The 20,467-nt window shown below is 36.9% G+C and overlaps 2 protein-coding genes across 8 annotated transcripts; one reads left to right on the forward strand and one right to left on the reverse strand.

Annotated features, from left to right (window-relative positions):
• Positions 1-1,462: 1,462 nt before the first annotated feature.
• LOC105058154 (uncharacterized) lies at positions 1,463-13,162 on the forward strand. 3 transcript variants are annotated; one of them, XM_073249289.1, is made up of 8 exons: positions 1,464-1,662; positions 2,172-2,225; positions 6,406-6,486; positions 11,265-11,311; positions 11,609-11,785; positions 11,873-11,971; positions 12,044-12,289; positions 12,605-13,162. In XM_073249289.1, exons 5-8 carry the CDS (start codon positions 11,729-11,731, stop codon positions 12,911-12,913), a joined length of 711 nt encoding a protein of 236 aa, XP_073105390.1. In that variant the 5' UTR covers positions 1,464-1,662; positions 2,172-2,225; positions 6,406-6,486; positions 11,265-11,311; positions 11,609-11,728; the 3' UTR covers positions 12,914-13,162. The 3 variants fall into 3 exon arrangements, with proteins under 3 accessions (XP_029124225.1, XP_010939284.1, XP_073105390.1); XM_029268392.2 differs by lacking the exon at positions 11,265-11,311 and having other exon boundaries at positions 1,463-1,662; XM_010940982.4 differs by lacking the exons at positions 2,172-2,225; positions 11,265-11,311 and having other exon boundaries at positions 1,463-1,662.
• Positions 13,163-13,991: 829 nt separating this feature from the next.
• On the reverse strand, positions 13,992-19,789 carry LOC105058155 (uncharacterized protein At1g01500). Of its 5 annotated transcripts, none has more exons than XM_010940988.4 (3): positions 19,460-19,789; positions 17,675-18,484; positions 13,992-14,544 (listed from the first exon to the last, which is right to left on the reverse strand). In XM_010940988.4, the coding sequence occupies exons 2-3, from the start codon at positions 18,371-18,373 to the stop codon at positions 14,308-14,310; spliced, it is 936 nt and encodes a 311-aa protein (XP_010939290.1). In that variant the 5' UTR covers positions 18,374-18,484; positions 19,460-19,789; the 3' UTR covers positions 13,992-14,307. The 5 variants fall into 5 exon arrangements, with proteins under 5 accessions (XP_010939290.1, XP_010939289.1, XP_010939288.1 ...); XM_010940987.4 differs by having other exon boundaries at positions 17,675-18,488; XM_010940986.4 differs by having other exon boundaries at positions 17,675-18,476; positions 19,460-19,785.
• Between the last annotated feature and the right edge of the window lie 678 nt (positions 19,790-20,467).

Genomic DNA, 20,467 nt, shown 5'->3' on the forward strand with positions numbered 1-20,467 from the left:
TAATATAGGATTAAAAATTTTTCAAAATTTTAAGGATTTAAAAGAAAAAAAAATTTAAATTTTTCCTCCAAACATCAATATGATACCAGTGGCAGCAGCAATGATCAGTGCATAGAGGTCGGGACATGGGCAGTGCTCGAGAGTGAAGGACCTAGGATGCAGGCAATTCTTGGGAGGAGGGGCTAGGGTTTCAGGACAAAGTATTTTGCTCAGAAAAGGGCTAGGCCGCCATTTATCTTTTTTTCTGAAAAAAAAAAATCTTTAGCTGAGGTGGTTCCATATGTAGACGAAGTTGTGAATCTAGCCTACAATTTGAGCTGGTTGGCCGGCCCTAGGTTGTAATGTCCTTTTTCTCCTAAGTATCCCAACCATCGCGATCTAAAAAACCAAGCATGCAACAGAAGTGGGACTGTGGGTGGGTGGCAAACGGCAGATACGGAACCAAGCAGATACGGAACCAAGCAAACGGGTGACCTTCTGACGCGGGAGCCACAGCGAAAAAGAGAACGTGCTAGCCAGCAACAGAGCCGTGTATCTCGGGAACGTCTAAAGAGGTCCAGCCAAAAACACACGACTTGGCCATTAAAACCTTCTAGAAGGAGAATATATATAAAGAAACCCACCCACTATTAAAGCCGTTGCTGCTGGTGCATTCCGCGCTATCCACCTGTATTATTCCATACAGACGTCGTGGAAGGGCGAGGCTTCGGCATGTGCGTCTCCTCCTTCCCTTGGAGACTTGACCATTAGCTTAGCCTCTCTTTTAATATTCTATTGATTACTATTTCAGTCTAAAGTGAGCAAGACATTGAGAAACATCCAACGAGCTACTAATAAATAATGGTTTCCATCCATGCGAATGGTTTTAGACTCAACGCTAAGAATTGGTCTGCAATTGTGGATCCCTAATTAGTGGACATTTTAATTGTTTAATTGTCAGATAGACCAGACTTGGGTTAGGTAAACCCAATGGCACAGTCAATTAGAGAAAACGTTCAATATCCCAATAGGATGGATTAGGTTGGGATGCATAGTGAAGGCCGTATACTCCAGACCTAAATAAATGGCTATAGAGGATAACAGGTTGTGCTGATTTAGACCGCCAAACTGACGGCAGCTTGGGCGACGCAAGTACAGTTAGGTCGATTAATGAGAAATTAAATCTGAGTGAACTTCCTCAAGCAGTGTCACACTCATGGACAGGTGACAGCTCGAATGGTAAGAGACGCCACTAACTCCACCACACAAATCAGAAGGGCCCGGACCAATTTCTCCAAATTGGTGGAGAAATTTAACGCATCCTTGAGACAATGACAAGTTGTGGCACCAAGCAGTGAAGTTTAACGGGTTCCACTGTGGCAGAGAGAGATTGGTGCTCTAGTGCATATAAAATGATAAAATTATGGTCTTTATGTTATCGATAATGATTTAAAATACTAATAAACTATAAACCCCATCTTCCCTCCCTCTCTCCAGTCACGAGGGAGAGAGTCCGGAGTCTTCAGTCTAAAGCAGCGAGGCCGAAACAGCTGTTTTTAAAGCCAGAAGGCAGTTCCGAAAAAGGAAGGAGAGATCCACCTACGGATTCGCTCCCTCCCTCCCCGATCAAAACACCCAGAACCCCCCCTCCCCCCACTTCCTCGCCCCCCCTCCCCCGAACTGGTACGGTTTTTTTTCTCTCGCTTTCGGTAGATATAGAGTGATAGCTTTGGAATTAATGGGAGGAATTTTCTCAGATTTGTTTTTTCTTTTAATTATTTTTGTCCTTTGAATTGATCTGATTTTTTGATGATTTATTTCTTTATTTCTATCTGTTACTTTGATCTCAACATGCTCTGATATTCATGGAGTTTGCCGTTTGGAAATGGAGATTTAATTTTTGTTTTTGGTGATTTTTTTAATTGATTTTGATCTGGAGTGTTAGATGAAGGGGATCTTTTAGGGGCCGACTGGTTGCTTTATTCTCCATTCGTTTGGAGATTCTTTTGAATTTAGGAACTGTGGTTTCCGGCCCTAGTTTCGTATTTTGATCTGGAAGGCATCTTGCAACTTTTGTGTGTGCTTCCATGTGGGAGGATTTTACTTGTCGAAGGATGCAAGGCTTTTGTTTAGGGTTTTTCTTTCATCTCTCTTATCTCTCTTTATGACGCCTATTAATTGGTTCCAACCAGCTGGTGCTTTTTGTATGCTGGTAAGTGAGGAGGCATCAAGGGCCCGCTGTCGAGGTGAATCCTTCCATTTGGTTTCTCATCATGCAATTTATTGAATTCCCAGTCATGAGCTTCTTATAATCCTATAATCCCATGCATGTTGGACTGGTTTTACCTTTGCAAGCTGATGAGTAGATCGAAACCTGATTTTTTTCCTGGTTGGTCCCAGATTATAGACTCATTTATTTAGATCGGATACTGAGTTTTTTTCTGTATGATTTTATTGTTGGTCAAGCTTATTATGAAAAGCTGAGTTTGTCGATGTTGGAAAGAAAAGAAAGACTATCCCTTTTAAATTTATATGTGCAGAAAAGGTTTGGGACACACGATACTACTGTTCTTTCTTTTAGGCTTTTATGCACCTGCACATCACATGGATTATGGCAAATATGCTGAAAGCTTTCAGCATACAAGCAATTATGATCCTTTAATGTACCTAGACTCCTAGGATCTCGTGTCATCACTGTTGTTTGAGAAAAACTTCAGCTCTACCTCTGCTATCGGCATGATGTGTTGAGAACGTTTGTTGAACATTATCAGATAGTGGTTTTCACAGTCTTGCATTCTTGCAAAAGTTACAGACAAAAGGCTAATGGAGTCTAGGTGCATCCTTATACAGACTGCCACTCCAACCTTCTTTTGGTTCCTGATTTCACTCATGTTCAAGTTTTTCAACAGGGCTCGCCCGCACCAATGCACTAACTGCTATATCCCAGTTCTATTAGTTCCCAGATGCATTGACACTTGTAATGAGATCTGGCTTGTTGCTCTGCTCAGTGATATTTGCTGTCCAAACAGAACGGCAAAAGAATTCCATATGAGATGAGATTCTCTTCCAGTGTTGGGTTCTCTGAGTTAACAATCTTTAGCAGCCAAAGAAGAGAGATGTTGAATATTACAAATAATAGAAGCTGGCTCCTTCATTGCAAAGTGTTTTGGAAGCAGATTGACCTCTTCTTAAAATTGTTCTTTGCCTTGCAAAAGCCAAGAAAGATAGCAAAGGGGTCATTTTATACATGGGCCCAACCAATTGCATCCACACAGCGGTTCTGTTGGGGTACCATAGGAAAATGGTGGCTAAATGGACCCAGTCCAGATGCCACTTTACCTGGAAAGTAGAAGAACATGTCTTGCTTAAAACTTATCAGCACATAAGGTTCATTGAGTAGAATTGGTTGCCAGGTAGCGACAATGTTGTCCGAGTCTAGGTTGTACACTAGACATGCTATATGCTACTGATCCAAGAACGTCACAGGCTAGGTATTGAATGTCATGGCCCCATCTTTAGGAAGCTATAACGCTGCTCAACTTGCATGAATGTGATGCGCTAATAATCTGCTTGCTTGTGCAAAAGCTTGTTGTGACCCTCATGCACATGTGGAAGAGCCACTATGGTTTGCTTCCATGTTTGTGTTTGGCCCTTAATCCAGGAAACTTATATGTAGGGTAGCTTATCCATTCAAAAACTACCCGAAAACTCGAACTTGCACCCCCTTCCTAAGCTCTTCTTTACATCAAAAGTGTTGAAGTATCCGCTTCCCTGCACCTACACCCTACCTATTCTAGCACCTGTACCTGGTTATGGAAACTAAACACAGCCCCGGGACTTGCTTATGCATGTAAAAACATCTGGTTATCCTTAATGGCATGTTAGCAATCTACAACATCACACGTGACACATGCATGTACCTTGGACCTTCCTTACATGTTTATGAGTGATTAACAACTGCCATGCACGTGCACATCTGAAGCCACCTATGCCTCTATGTGGGGCATCCAACCTAATAATCAAGTCAACTCAAAGTTTCACTTGCAGCTATATGAGCTACTTGATTCACATTTGACTTGGTTTGGACATAACCGGCTCTTATGTGGACCATATTGTATACATGTTTCATCTAATATTCATGTTAAGGCAAGATCATGGCTGGTCTGGGCCTAACCTAGCTCTGTGCCTAGATAGCATATGGTTGCTTCAAGGGATTGAATGCAGCTAACAAATCTTAAGCTAGATTGTTTTGACTTTGGCTGAGCAAGCAACATCCCAGTGAAACCTCAAAGCACCACCTGGTTTATGGTGCTCATGCAAGTTGTAATCAATTTTGTAAAGTTTCACATAGAGACTATCAATAATATCCTACTGCTATTTAGCACCATAAATCTTCAGTATTCCAGTGTAGCATTCCACTTTGGTTCAATTTTCAAGTACAGACTTTTGAAAATGCCCAATTATTTAGCACTATTTTTTTTTTTTTTGGTAGAGAATTATTTAGCACTATTCAGTATTCCTCTTTTGGCCTAAGTTTCTGTCTTCATCTTATTCGTTTACTTGCCTTCTGCTCCCAACTGATTCTTCAATATGATATCTCTTTGCTTAACATGTTTTCTTGCTTCTGTATCTGCCCAGAGAAGTTCTGTATCTATCTTCATCTTGTTAGTTTTGTTGGGTCTCAGTTCATTGGAACCCTAAGTTGTATTATCCTTTGTTGACTCATGCTTGAACTTTACATTCTCTTTATATTTCTTGTTTCTATTCTTTCCCATGACTGTGTGAGGCTGTAATGTTCAAATAATTTCTTTACATGGCCTGAGTCTTGAAGGTCTCTCATGTGAGGAAACCTCAAAGTTAAATTATTAAACATATTATAACAGAACACTACTTTTGGGTCATAGCTAACGTGAAATGAGGTGGCAAAATAATAGCCAGAGGTTCACTGTGGTACTCTCCTGCCCAAGAAAATCAAAATTCCTTTCCTAGTTCATTGTGATTAAACTAGAACCTGGTTAACTAAGGATTTAGAATATCTAAGTGCAAAGTGCGCCATAGATTCCAGACCATCTAATTTATTGGAGTAATTATTTCATACTTTAACAATTTGACTGAGCGGAATGGCACAGGTCGATATCACATATTTATACATTTCAAGCAAATAGAAATTAATATCTTGTTTGATGTTTTGTCAAAATATGGTTTTTCTAAAGGACACAATCATAAGAAAATGCGAGCAAATGCTGTTAATGAGATTAGAATTCCGTTATGTTTTTGAAGTAAATAACAATAGGATGTGATATAATGATCGATTGTAGCATTCTATAAGCTAAAAGTATCAATTTTGCATCTGCTGTGTTATAACTTTCAAAATTCTTTAATGAAAATGCTTGTGATTGCATGTTGGGGGTTATAGCTTCCTATATGTTACTGCTATTATGATGATTATGTGATGATGAGATAAGAGCTCCATTATGTTTTTTCAAATAAGAGTAAGATGTGATGCCATGATCAATCTATAGCATTTCTGTAAGCTAAAAGTGTAAACTTATGTTGCTGTTGATCTATAACTTTCAAAATTCTCTATAATGAAGGTGTTTGTGATTGCATATGTGGGCCATGGCTTTCTAAATGCTATTGCTATTACTGTTGCTGCTACAAGCAAGTTAATGTTTAGATTTCTGGGTGAAAAATCCCAGTTTGAATTTGCATATGTAGGATACCAGATAACCATTGAATTTGCTAAATTTATTTCTTCAACCTGTTCCAGAATTATGCTCACAACCCTGCACATGTCTTGGTCGCTATGCTATTTTGAATTGTAATGGCAAATTTATCATTTCTATGATGCCTTCTCTTTATCATTCCTGAAAGATCTAAGTTTGGATGACAACTTAGATCATGATTTCACCAGGGGACTTGATGTAATGAAGAATTTTCACTCATTAAATTATGCAGGGGGCTAAGCACCTTCTGTTAATTTGTAAATACAAGGTTTTAAGCACAGCTTTCAGTAAACCAGTACCTTAATTGGTACAGGTTGTATTGAATGTTAGTACGGTATATCTCTCGGTACTGACACTCGCTGTGGACACTTGGTACAGTTGTTATGCTAGGTACCAATTCCTATTGGTGTAGTATGATAGACCCATAAGGACTGGTGTGATCTGGTACTTAAACCTTAATCTTTTGTCAATCTTCTCCCAGTCACACCATCAGTAAGTTCTAGACATGGAATACTACTTGAAGCTTAAACAACCACACTTGTGATGTTAACAACTGAATAAGAATTTGGCTTTACTGTTGCACTGTTGTGAATTGGTTATTTTTTAGACAGGAATTTGCCTTAGCTGATGTAAAGAGACTTTTTTTTTTGGAAATCCATGCATGAGTATATCTGCTATCTGAAGGTACACATTTTTGCAGAGTCGCGAATTGATCATGTTTCGCAAAAAGCATAGCTCTCATGATTATCAGGAGGATGGTACTATGCGCCAAGAAGCAAAGGTAATTAGAGTGAACAGATCTAATCATTATGTTGACTTGATTTGATGATCATGATATTCTGGTTTGCATTTGTATATATATTTTCAAAAACTGTGTTATGTTTATTCCTGCTTGAAGATCTGTTATATGGTTGTTAACTTGTTATGTTTTCAGGTTCTGCTCTCTTTTCATAGTGCAGAAAATTATAGAACATTATATAACACAAAATTGTAAATACTTTTATAGCATTGTGGGTATTCTTTCTCAACTTGAAGGAGCAATGAAGAAATAATTAATAATGTTCTTTCCTGTCTGGTTTTGTTCTATGTTTCAGATCCATATGTCCTCCTTTTCCCTTCATTTCTTCTTGCTTTGGAAAACTTTTAGGCTATTATGCTCTTACTGTTCTTTCTTGGCAATTTATCAACACAGAGAAATAGCATTCTTTCTTTCTAGAATAGACTAGCATCATCTCCATGGTAGTGACTGTTTATCATTAGTTAATCATTTTTAGCTTTTTTGTGAGCTCTTAGATCACATACATTAATTAAATCGGGCACTTTTTCTATGTTAGTGCAGGCAAATTAGTTGCACTCTTTGTTTTTGTTTTTAAAAGATACAGCCAAATTCTTTGGTACTTCATTGAACATGTACAAGAAAACACATCTCATTGGTTTTTTGGTTGTTAGTCCTGCTTTTTTTATAAAGATTTATAAAATAAGTTTTTATTCTTTTGAAGTTTCTAGTAGTGGTAAGAATTATTGTATTTTTTCTTCAGTTGAAATATACGTGAAAATAAAGTGGGGGCTAATTTCATTCAAACTGGTTTTGCAAATTTTCTTTGTGCATGGATGTTGATTTGGGTGTTTGTCATTGCATGTCCTTTCATTCTTCAGTACTAGAAGGTGTGACCTGTTTATGTGCATGGTTCTTTCAAAGACTCCAATTATTTATTCATTCCAGAAATCTAAACGTTAACATCTATACAGGGTGACCCCATCTCTCCTAAATGATAAAATCTCCATCTTCCACAAGTTCAGCTAGCATTCATTCAGCTATATTCTATGCAGTGCCAACCTTTTTATCTCTATGTTTTTGCTAATAAATTTTAGATAAAAAATAAAAGACACCAAACAACTGCAGTTCCATACTGTTTGATCTAGACCTTTATTTATCTTTGCCCAAAAAAATATAAACCTTCAGATTTTATGATAATAAAGATGCAAACTTATGAACAACTGATTGCTCATTATTTCTTAGTAAAATTTGATGGAATCATGGAGTCAATGATTCATGCTTTTAAATAATCTTTAACTGTTCGCTCCCTTTTCTTTTACTTACAAAAATCTACATACTGCTTGAGCCTCTTCATTGAGTCAACAAAGTTCTTCGAGGGAATTTTGGCAATTATGATCTGGGAATCATTACATAGAGATTTGATCTAACCTATATGTATTATCTGTCCTTTTTTTATGTACATCATGTGCAAGTAAGCCCCTTTGGAATTTTGTTCAGAACTTGTTTGATGTGGTTGAGGGTTAGATGAGGTTTACATTGGTCTCTTAATTTGTTTAGGAGTCCATTTTGTTTCTTTTTGCTTTATGTGACTTGTAAGAATTCAGGACCGTGGAGGGTTAGTATTTTGGGGTGCTTTTAAGTAAAATATGGAATTCTTTAAGAGAATGAGAGATCTCAACTTATTCTTTAGGATCTTTCAATGAGTTGTGACAATTTTATACGAGAAAAGCGCAGTTCAGCTGAGGAAGAGAAAAGAAAAGAAAGGTACAAAAGAGAAAAATAGAGACAGAAGGAGAGAGAAAGCAAAGAAAAAAGAGGAGGAAAGAATGGGGATAAGAATAGGAGGGGAAGGACTAAAACTACAAGGAGAAAAGAGAACAGGTAGAGTAGGAGGAAAATAAAGGGAAAAACTTGGCCAGTCTCAATGTAGGAGATCACTTAAATGCTTGGCAATACAAGGCCTTTTAACTTAAAATTTTTCTTCTTTTGTCTTAAATGACGGACCTTACATCACTTTCAGTAATCTGCTATATACAATTCAAAAGTCTCAAGCTCCAGTCATGCAAGGTCTACTTAGAAGGCCTTCCGCATTATACACATGCCATTTACTATCTTATTAAAAATGAATTCTATTCCCAGGTCTCAAATCTCCTCATACGCTACTTGCCGTTATCTTTCCTTATTTCCATCTTTTGTCTTCCTCCTGCCTAAACAATATATGTATCCATGGAATCATAGCAATCCATCAAATGCTCTTCCTCTGTGTTCCTGCGTGCATTCCACTAGCCTAATTTTGGAGTAATCAGAGAGATTTACGGACATTTGAGGTCCAATATCCTTAAGGAACAGGATTTATTAGGTTGGCTGTAGAAATAAGGGACCATGCTCCTTTTTTTTAAAAAAGAAATCCTGGTAGTGGTTGGGATATTTAGGAGTTTCTGGTAAATCTTCATCTTTGTTAGTTAATTCGGTCTCAGTGGTTGAGAATTGACCCTTATATCCTGTCATGGACTGGAACCCAAACCCTCATCTGATACCTTCATCATATCTCATATCTGATCTAACCCCTGACAAGAAGTTACCATCTCCATCAACTCATTATATATGAATATGGACAAGAGACCAAAAACCAAGAAATATGCCATCTTGATTCACAGTGATTTAATCTAATATGGGCATGCATGCTCATGCTAATATTGTCACCATCTATTGCTATGTAATATACTTGACAATTATCTTGGCTTGTTTTTCTCTTAGTTTAGTATTCCTTGGTGGCTCTAGGTCAATTAAGCTTGCTATTTCTCCTATAATCTTGAGTTATTTGTTTAAGGGCATTTTTAAAGCATGCGCATATGGAGGAACTGCCACAATCAATGGCTCAATCTCTGCAAGTGTATTGCATCATTGATACTATTTTTTACATAATACTAGGTACATGGATAGAGGTGTAAAAATGGGCCGGTCAGCTCGACCTCGGCCCGGTGTAAGATAGGGCCTGGCACATTACTTGTAAAAATGGGCTCGACGTCAACCTGGCCTATATTTTAAAGGGCTGGTCCGGATCCGAATCAAGCCCGGGCTTGACTCTGATCTGGATCAACCCCGGGCCCGGCCCGGCCCTAAAGCCCTGATAGGCCCAAATTATGAACAATTTGAACCGGCCCAGCCCGGATAGGGCCTTGATTGGGCCCGAATTGTACCAACTATCAAATTTGGTCAAAATAACCAAATTAACCCCCCAACAACTATATAATGGCTAGTTTTAGGGGTATTTTGGTCCATATAGTCAAAAAAATAATTTATAAGTTTATTTTTTATTAAAGGACATAATTATCCCCTCCAAAGGCTATAAACGGCTAGTTTGTGAGGGCTTTTTGGTCCATACAATTAATTTCAACAGACATAATTATCCATAGTTCATGTAATTTTTTTTCTTTTGAATTTATTTTTCATATCATATGTATTTGATGTAAATTGTGAATTTGTAATACATTGCTTTTTCATATATAAAACTGAGGTATAACAATAACCATGTTGTATTTTGCATTTAATTTCATGTTTAAAGTATTTTATTAAGTTTAGGGTCTACTTAATTAGTTGCACAAACTTACTTAAATACAATCTCCAAACAAACAACAATAATAGTTTAAAATCATAAACGAAAAATTAAATGACAAAATACATATATAAATATCAATTTATAAGGAATTGATTTTAATTATAAAAATAAAGTATTTCAATACTAAACTTGTATTTTTATAGTATCTCCAATTTCATGTTTAAAGACTAAAGTCTAATATCTACTTAACTTTTTTTTTAGCAACAAATGTCTACTTAATTAATAAGGAGTGATATAAACTTAATTAGATAAAATATCCAAATAAATAAGAAATAATAGTTTGAAAACATAAATAAAAACTAAAAGACAAAATAATTCAAAACATTAACATGTAAGCATTACTAATGTGTAAATTGTAATGTCTAATTGTCTAAACACAACAAATGAGAATGTCCAATCCCCAAAAAAAAAATTCTAATTTTAAATAAAAACATATAAAAGTTTAAAATATAAGTAAATTACATAACATAAAACGATAAAAAAGGAAAAAAATGAAAAAGCTTAAAAATATTTTAAAATATTTTAAAAAAAGTTCTTTTGGAAAAAGGTAAAAAAAATCGGGGCCGGCTCAAACCCTAAATATAAGGGCCTAGGGCCGGGTTTAGTTAGAAGTTTTGGAATATGGGCTGGGTGGGGCCAAGTACAGATAAGAAAATGGGGCCGGGCTCGGCCCAGCCCGTTGAACTCCTAGGCCTGGATGGACCGGGCCGGGCCGGGCGGCCTATTTTAACACCTCTATATATGGAGTTGTTATTCTTTGAACTTTAGAAAGATAGAAGTCAATACTAGAGCTATGCATATTTAGGTTTCATTTTTTCTTGTATATACAAATTGGTTTCGAAGAACCACTGTTTATATTCTTCCTATGTAATCAGCATTAATTTTTTTTAATTTTTTTTGTTAAATTTGATAATTAATATTCAAGAAATTTGTAAAATGTATGTTATAGATTTTGCTAAATTATGACATGATTACTCCATTAAAGATATATGCCTTGTAGAAAAATGAACCCTAAGTCAAATTTATTAATGTCAAGATCAGTATCTGCAGTGTTTTCTAAACACCTTTTGGTGATTGTTTTAGATAGAGGTAGCAAAAGACTATTGAAAGCTATGAGTTCTTTGAGTTTTCGTAAGCTGGATTTTTTTTTTTCCTATTACAGGATCACAATTGCTCATGTGATAGTTGCAATATTGGTATTTCAGCCAGGTAAAAGTAACATGCATTTCTTGTGGGATTTGCTGACATGCTTTAGCCCAAGGATATTCAAAAAATATTATAGATGTTTTCATAAACTTTTAAAAGAGGATGCGCAGAACATTACTTTCTAAGAATATCCAATATGTCCACATAATTTCTTTATGAACAGCTCTGATGAAGCATCTGAACTCATGATAGTTCCACCGGGATCCCATAGACAGAATTGCATCTAATTTATAGCTTTATTAGTGGTGCATAAAGTAGATACAAATACTTGAGCTTATTCAATATTTATTCTACAAACAGATCAATGAGCTAAAAGTTGTTATCGGACCCTTGTCTGGACGTAGCTTACAGTACTGCACTGATGCATGCTTGAGGAGATACTTGGAAGCTAGGAACTGGAATGTTGATAAGTCCAAAAAAATGTTGGAAGAGACACTTAAATGGCGATCGACGTACAAGCCGGAAGAAATCCGCTGGGCAAGATCTACTTTTCTCTGGTCACCTTCACCATTAAATTGTTAGACGAGAAATTAACTTATTCACTGCAATTTGTAATTCTTTCAGCATGAAGTTGCTATTGAAGGTGAAACTGGTAAAGCATATAGAGCAAATTTCCATGATCGAGAAGGAAGAACCGTTCTTATAATGAGACCAGCAAAACAGGTATGCACTGAATTTTTATTTTCCTTGCTGTTTCATTAAAGGACCAGAGTTTTGAATATGTCTAGCATACAGAACACTTCATCGCATGACAATCAACTCCGGCATCTGGTGTATCTCTTAGAGAATGCAATTCTCAATTTGCCTGAGGGTCAAGAGCGAATGCTGTGGCTGATAGACTTCACTGGATGGTCATTAACTAATGCAGTCCCCGTGAAGACTGCTAGAGAAGCTGCAAACATTTTGCAAAACCATTATCCTGAGAGGCTTGCTGCTTCATTTTTATACAATCCTCCAAGAATCTTTGAAGCGTTTTGGAAGGTTTGAGTTCTTCCGTCCTATAAGCAATCCATAAGCAACTATAGGAGATTACACTTACATGCACATCTTCCTCTTCTATTGTCTATTACCTTTCATACTATTTAGTTAACAAGACAAACCTGAAGTGGAAAAATGTATGAAATTGTTGTTTCAAATCTCTTAAATCCCAGGATCAGCCGATATGGTTCATGAGTAGCTTCAGTGCATCAGTGGCTCTTTTTTCTCTTCTCCTCATATACTGAATACGTTGAGCACTTATGGTCACTCTCTTTGTTATGTGATCTTCCTCTCACATTGTTCTATTCTCCCATGCAGATTGTGAAATATTTCCTGGACCCAAAAACCTTTCAAAAGATACAATTTGTTTACCCAAAGAATGAAGCAAGCATAGAACTCTTTCATAAGTATTTTGATGTTGAGACACTTCCTGTCGAGTTTGGGGGAAAGAACAAGATACAATATGCCCATGAAGAGTTCTCCAAGTTGATGTTAAAGGATGACATCAAATCAGCAAGCATTTGGGGATTGAATGAAAAACCAGCCCAGGTCGACCATGCGACCAATGGGCATGCAACTTCTGAGGTAGCACCAGAACCATCGCGTGTTGCTGCACAAGCAAGTTGAGCAAAAGCACCACTAGTAATTTCCTTGCAGTTTATGGCTATTTAGTAAGCACAATGCATATCATTTCTCATTTCCATTACTAGCTTGGCAGTATTCTTCTGCTACCCACTTTTACACCATGGATCTAGTTCTATCTGTTTCACTACAAATTGTGCAAAGAGATGTTTCTCTTTGCTTGAAGAGCTAATATAATGCAGAGAAACAACATTTCTAACTAGTACATAATGCAGAGAAACATCATTCTGATCATTCAGGAAATTGTTCTCTTCATTTTTGGTTTGCGATATATTATGCTCATTGCGAAATCTATAAATGAATATCCCTGTTCCATGAATTATGTTTTGGGCTGGTAATTTCTGGCCTAACCTGTGTCGGTCTGACTTAAACAGCTTTAGGTTGGCTATAAGTATGCCCGAGACAAATAGGTCAGTTTGGTCTAATCTTTTATTAAATAGATCAGGTTTAGATTATAGGAATTGATATTATATACCTAAGATGACCACTTTATCAAATGGGTGTCGCTAAAGTAGGACCCAAATCCATAAAGAATGAGGTATTTTTGTAAGCTTAGTAAGAGAAAGGAGAAACCGAGGCTGTTTCATCCAAATTGCTGGCCCTCTTCTCCTTTTATCCATCCTCCTGTCTGCGGCCTTATCTTCTCTCTATCGCCCCCTTTGTAGCCAGCCCCATTACCTCCATCCCAGGAGTGCCACGAACGGTCTTAAAGCTAATTTTTATGTATGATTTGGACTCGCTAATGGATTTGAAGAGGACATCCAAAATCGGGTGCAGATCCTTGCACACGACTCTTGATCATTTGGGCAAAAGAAAGAACCAGCATAAAGTTCAGCAAACCATCTCATGTTCTCTACTCCTCTAAACTAAACAAATTCTTCTTCGCGTTGTGCAGCTCCAACAAGATCTTCACATTTGTCTCCTACCAGTGGCTGGCTTTTAGCACTGAGAACGAACCAAGAGACGTCTATGAATCTTAACTGCAAAAGGCATGGTTACAAGAAAAACTTCTTCTATCCTGCTCAATCACCTCTGCTTGCAAACATTCAAAAGCCATAAAAGAAAAATCAAAAGCCAGTCATAGGATAACTAAATTAATATTATACTCCAGGTCTAATCCTCAGATGATTCATATGTAAAGAAAAGAGATGCTAGGAAAAATGCATATGCTGCCACAAAATCTCAACTGCTATGGAACTTAAACAAAGCAGGCTTTAGAAGCATAAGCACAAGGAATGCTGTGTAAAATTTCACAGCATGAAAGGTGTCCTTGAAGCAGAATAAAGTTAGCTGCTTTATGAATGAGTGGAGCACGGGAAAAAAAAAAAAAATCAATTATTTTGATTAATATTGGTGAAGGCAGAAATTTTAGATTAGGATCAAAAGAGTCGCCTTTTAAAATTTCTAGTGGTGGCTTGGTACGTGCGGGCCAACAATCCAACACCAACTCCAAGTCCGAGGCAGATGCCAAGGCCAATCCCCACGCCCACCCTCACACCAGCGTTGAACCACGAGAGTTCCCCATCCTGCCCTTCTATGTATTCAGCTCTTGAGTAGATGCTGTTGTAGTCAACCTCCACATCATTTTCTGGTTGGTAGCCTTCGTATTCAGATAACTGCCATAGAAGAAAACAGATGTTAGTATCTTGCATAAGTGGTTTTGAGAGCAAATGCAAGAAGATGCAAGAAGTCCAAGCTATATAGGAAGAATTTTCCTTTCTTCAGAAGGAGAATAATAGAAGAAATTCTAAGCTATATAGGAGATTTTTTTTTTTTTTTAATCCAAGATGCTGAACAAATTTTTATCCGAATTCTTTATACTGGGTATTAAAATAAGCATTCCAAGAACAAATTCAAGTAACGAAGATAAAAATAAGTAAATGTTCATAAAAAAGTCATCGTTGAAATAAGAAGTAAGGACTTGTAAAGCAATACATAATTTCATTACAAGATATTAGGTGTTTTCAACTGCTGATGGCATAAATGAACAAGCATACCACTCCATTAAGTTAAGATCAACTCTACAAAATTTCAGACAGACCCATGCATCTCAGTACTTGAAGCCCTATGTAATGAAATTCCACCAATATGAGCAAACAAATGAAGGAAAAAGATTGTTTGGAACATATTTTCCTTCGAGATCTGAATATATTTGAGTATTTCTTCCTCATATTCAATGGGTTGTTATTACTAATATAGCTAGTATAGTCTTGTTCTTTCCCTTTCTCCCTTCCTCCTAGAATGCTAAGAGCTTGCAGATTTCTCCTAGTCTTTGTCCAGTTTCTGGATAGCAAAGAAGCATTAATAGAAGTTTGCCTTCCTAAGGTCTTTTCTCATGGATAATAATCTTTGTTCTAAATCTTGTCTCTTGTTGAATTCCTACTGAAGAGTCTATAATCTGCAGTCATGCCTGGTAAGTGATCGGGAAATATCGATGAAATTCAAGCTTGGACAGTTGCAATATCTAAGGTATAAGGTTTCTGCAATGAATGCAATGACTAGCAATTTATGTTTTTTTCTATTTTATAATTCTCTTTTTGAAGTCATCGAACTAGCAGGGATGATTGAGGACATGAAATTCAAACAAATATGCTCTCGCCCGAAAGAGGCAGTCCCAGAAGGAAAGCAATCCTAGAGGATTTTTGCTATGTCACTAAAGTCCTCAAAGATTACATTCTAGATATTTATTAGTATTAAAATAAAAGAAACAATGACTTATTTCTTAAATACCTAAAAGGTAATATCCCCCAGCCATATTTCACTTGCATGGTTTCATACCATCACAGCTTTTATCACTCCTTGGACGTAAGGGTTGAATGCATGTGATGCAATCGCTGCATTCTGCAGTATACGGTTTTAGCAGTTGTTCCAGCACGTAGAAAACCCAATAGTTCCTTCAGAACATTATTAGAAAGTCTAACTAGACCAGATTTCAATCTCATCTTATGAACAAAATCATCTAGAATTAAGATCAGCAAAGACAGAAAGTGCCTAGATTACACAAATGTCAAAAAATTGTACTTCATAGAACTAAACATAAACGTCTAATGTGTTTTTGATTTTTGCCACGTCTTGAAATAAATTTGATGCAGGTACCAAGTTTTTAGCATCAGCCATGGTGTCATGTCAAGACTAAAAAAGTTCATGGAACAACAGGTTATCTTCCACCATCCTCTTAAATACTATGCTGACCATCGTTTGTATATATTGACTGATTGTTTTCTCTACTCTTTCAACTGTTCTATGCAACTGCTATTTATCCCTCTCCAGAGCAGACGAACAGGATATAAATATAAGCAAAAAATCAGAACAGATATTGAATGACTATTGATGTCAGGGACTTGTTAAAGTGTGAATACTATGCCCTATCATTACCGTAGAAGTTAAAAATAACAGCACCGTGAGAGCTTTCCAGATGTTGTAATAATGGATTGATAGTTTTTGCCAAAACATCGTAATGCTCAGCTCATTGATCAGATACTTGACAACAAATTTTAATGCATCAAATTTATTACAAGTATTACAATTTGGCAAAACTGAGCATGGTTTTATTATGGACAAATCAAATGCAATTTTAGTCTATTAAGACCAGAAAATAACATGAGTTTCCTTGCAAAAAATGCATTTTTTAAAATAGAATCATCTGGTAATTTGTTTAGCAAGAAATCCAATTTTTTGAAGGAATTATACAGAGTCACATGAATTATAGTCCTTAATTCTTGATTGATATTATTTAAAACTATATCAAAGTCTTGCATTTGTTATGTTATCATACATAATCTGCAATTTATGCCTTAGAACTTACTTTTGGTCCAAAAGTTAACCAAAATCTTGTCAAATATCCTCCTCTTTTTCCATGGGGAACTTTGCAGAAATGACTCAAACTTACTTTCCTTCATGCAAATCCGAACCAATTTTTTTTTCCAAAGAATCAGTTTAAAACTTTTTAGACACTCTTGCCTCTGAATCATATGTTTAAGCTGAGTTGAACACATTTTTCTAAACAGTGGATACACATGATTATATGAACTTACACATTTTTTAACATTGAATTGATGTATTTGTTGAGTACAGAATGCTTCTATGGTCCTTCTGCTTCATCTTTCTTCCCTCCTGCTTACCACATTTTTTTTGCTACTTCTTTAAATAACTTTCGCCTTTCTTAAAGTTCTCTTGACCCAGATGACATCACAAAGCCAATATTTTAAACCTTTGATCTCTCCATTTTCTTATTTGTCTCCAATATTTGACATACGCTGTCTTCTAAACAAATCTTGTGTATGTGAAATGAAGGTAGAAAAGAAGTATGGTATCACAAAAAATATATATATGATTAAGTCACAATCTAGGGTTTTCTATCTAACAATGATATTGTGACATAAAAACATATAATCATGTAAATTTTCAAAGGCCAAATGTATTCCTGAAACAAGCTGCAGAAGACCAAGAATAACAGAATTCCCCATGTTCTCATGGTTTGTAAATTTCCTCTACAAAATGATACGAGGAAAGCTGAACAAAGTTGATAAAAACTTGGTGAACTTTTGCTTAAATAAATTTGAAATAAAGTAACATTTTAGTGCATAAAGGCTAGAAACTGAACTGGCATGCCTTGTGCCCTTGGTAACTGGATCAACCTATTGCGGTTAGAATATGAGACGTAGGAGATTGTGAGATCAGTACACTTTCATCATGGATATCTCCAGGTAAACATCAAGATAGAAAATTCAGAATGTAAACAAGTACCTGAAAAGTATCCTCAGATGAAACATTCTTTGTAAATTCAGCTGTCTCATGCTCTGGAATAGAATCCAGCACAACCTTCATCTGATGTTTTTTCCGAAAAGCTAGCTTCAGAGTCTTGGTTAGGATGATGGGACTACCCGAGAAACAACCAGCAACATATACCTCAACTGTTGGCAATCTCCTCTCTGAACTCATGGAATGTTTGCCCTTCAGAAAGCCCAATCCATCCCATATCACAGGATGGCAATCCATGCTCCATTTCTTGCAGGTCTTCCTTGGTTCCACTGTTAAACCATTACCACTACACAACTTCAACACTCCAGCAAGAAGCAGAGCATCTCTATTGTAAACCTCAAATCTGACACTTCCAGTCATCCTTATACTATCTGTGCTCACAAATGTCACTTCTTCCGATCTCTTATCGATCCTGTCCCTCCTAAGCAAAGAAGAAGCACCATCGGAATAAATACAACTTCTTTGACCATTCACTTCGAGGATGGTGTTGGGAGTCAGCGGGATGTGATTAAGAGTAAGATGATCAGGAGTTGATTCATTGACCTCGCAATTGCTCATTCTCACATAGAAAACCCTCAGATCAAACCAAGGTGATGACTTAGGAAGGTAGAGGGAGTGCATGATGATCTTCTGACCAGGATTGAATGAATCAACCTTAGTGATCGGATTGTAACAGCTCTCCATAACCGGCGTACGATCCTCTCAGCAAAATCTTTTCACATCAGTGTTGACAATGAGAAGAGAGATTCTCCAACAAAACAAACTCAGGCAAATCAAAGTTCCACATCTGCATAGCTAACTGATAGATAGTTATTTGCACCAAGCAATCACAGCAGAATTGCAACAATAGCTAAAAAATATTGTAAACTGAGGCATCACACCAAATAAAGCCACTCATTAGAAAACAAGCATCATCATCAATAAGACAGACAACACTACTGATTTCATCAATACAAAACATGTACTAAATAAACACAATTCAAAGGAGCAGAACCAGAGATGCAGAATCAGAAGATAAAGATAATGAAAAATGATTGCCTTTAGTGACTCTAGACAACTTTTAAAAATAATAAATAGAAAAATTGAGCAAGATGCTTCAAAAAATTGAAACAAAAAACTACGCAACAGATATTGATCAAAAATTATGTAAAAAGAGGTCTCTTTTCTTCTTTGTTCTTTTCAAAATGGAATTTTTACGTTTAAGGAATCACCAAAAAACACAAAAAAATAACAGAAAAAACAATCTGATTCCAGTTCAAGATGCAAGAAAGCATTCAGAAGGTATAAGAAAGCCTACTTATAATTCTGATGGGGAAGCATTCCTCCACCTGGTAACACAACTTATAGAAAGAGACTTCCTTTTCCGTCTTAATCGGGAACGAAGATCACATTAAAGAAGAAACAAACTCCCAGAAGATCATAGAAGAAAACAATAAACAAAAAAGAATAAGAACAAAACCAATCTGCGAGATTCGATACAAATATTATAAACCGAACTTGAGGGGGGGGGAAAAAAAGCCACTTTTCCGATGAGATCCAACACCTAAAATTATATCTTTCTCTTTCTCTATTCACAAAAGTGGAGCTAAATATAAAACAAAGTAGCCTTTTTTATATCACAGACCCACGAGGGAAGGACACAAAGCAGCCAACCAAAAATTCGCCAGCCACGTCCTACGTCACACTACGTCTCTCTCGTTCTCTCGATACATAGAACTACCACAAGAAATACGATTATAATTCAATGGAAACCCCAAAACCACGACTCACCAGGCGATCCGAATCGAGGCTCCAACGGCTGCCGCCATCCCTTTAGGCGTCCGACGAGATGGGACGAAAGAGAGAGACGGCGGAGTAGGAGCGGCTCTCAATTTTACGACAACGAGAACTGAGAGCTCATTTCAAAGTCCTGTTGTTTGGGATCCATCAATCTCATGGCAAAGAGAGAGCCCACCAGGATTCTATGTGGGTTTGACGTTTAGACCGTTGGATCGCGTCCACCACAGCTCTCAGAGCAATCCGAACTCCTGCGTCCATTCCCTGTACGGATCGCAAAGCAAGTAATGCGAGATCCAACGGTGGATTTGCGCAGAGAAAGGTGAACCCTTCTTTCGCGTGCTATCGGTCGCCGTCTGTCGCAGTAGGGATGGGAGGTGGAGGATTAGAGTAGAAAGAGAGAGAGAGAGAGAGAGAGGTGGGACGTGGGCTTCACCTTGGATGCCATGGCTTCTCTGCCATGGGATACGTTCCTCGTATCTATCTACAATTATATGATTCATCAATCACGAGGCAATCCTTTGTTGGTGTTAATTTTAGGATGCCATGCCACTTTTGGGTTGCTAGTGGCTACCATTGTTTGATCATGATTCAAATTATTAGTTTGGGTCAGCTGGTATCGAATAGAAATGATTGACGAATTATAATATGTGAGAAGATTTTGATTGGTTAGGACAAGCCTTTGATAATTGTGGTTAATACCTTGCAGGCGTATCATTATTTTCTTAATGATACCAATCCAGACTTTGAGTTAGGCACAACCACCACCGAGATTGTTGAACAGATCAAGTCAAAGTGGATAGGAAAGTGGGATTGATGATGCCGATTAAAATATTATAACATGTTAATTAAAGATTTCGAGTCTAATCGGTGAAATTAAGAAAAGGATATTATGTTCTCATCATATTTTTATAATAATATCCAAAATAATGAAGATGTTCAGCATATGAGGATTCAGCGTTTATGTACTAAGGCTCCCTTCTACTTGTGTTAGTTGAATAC

Source organism: Elaeis guineensis, chromosome 15, assembly GCF_000442705.2.
Source record: "Elaeis guineensis isolate ETL-2024a chromosome 15, EG11, whole genome shotgun sequence".
NCBI lineage: Eukaryota > Viridiplantae > Streptophyta > Magnoliopsida > Arecales > Arecaceae > Elaeis > Elaeis guineensis.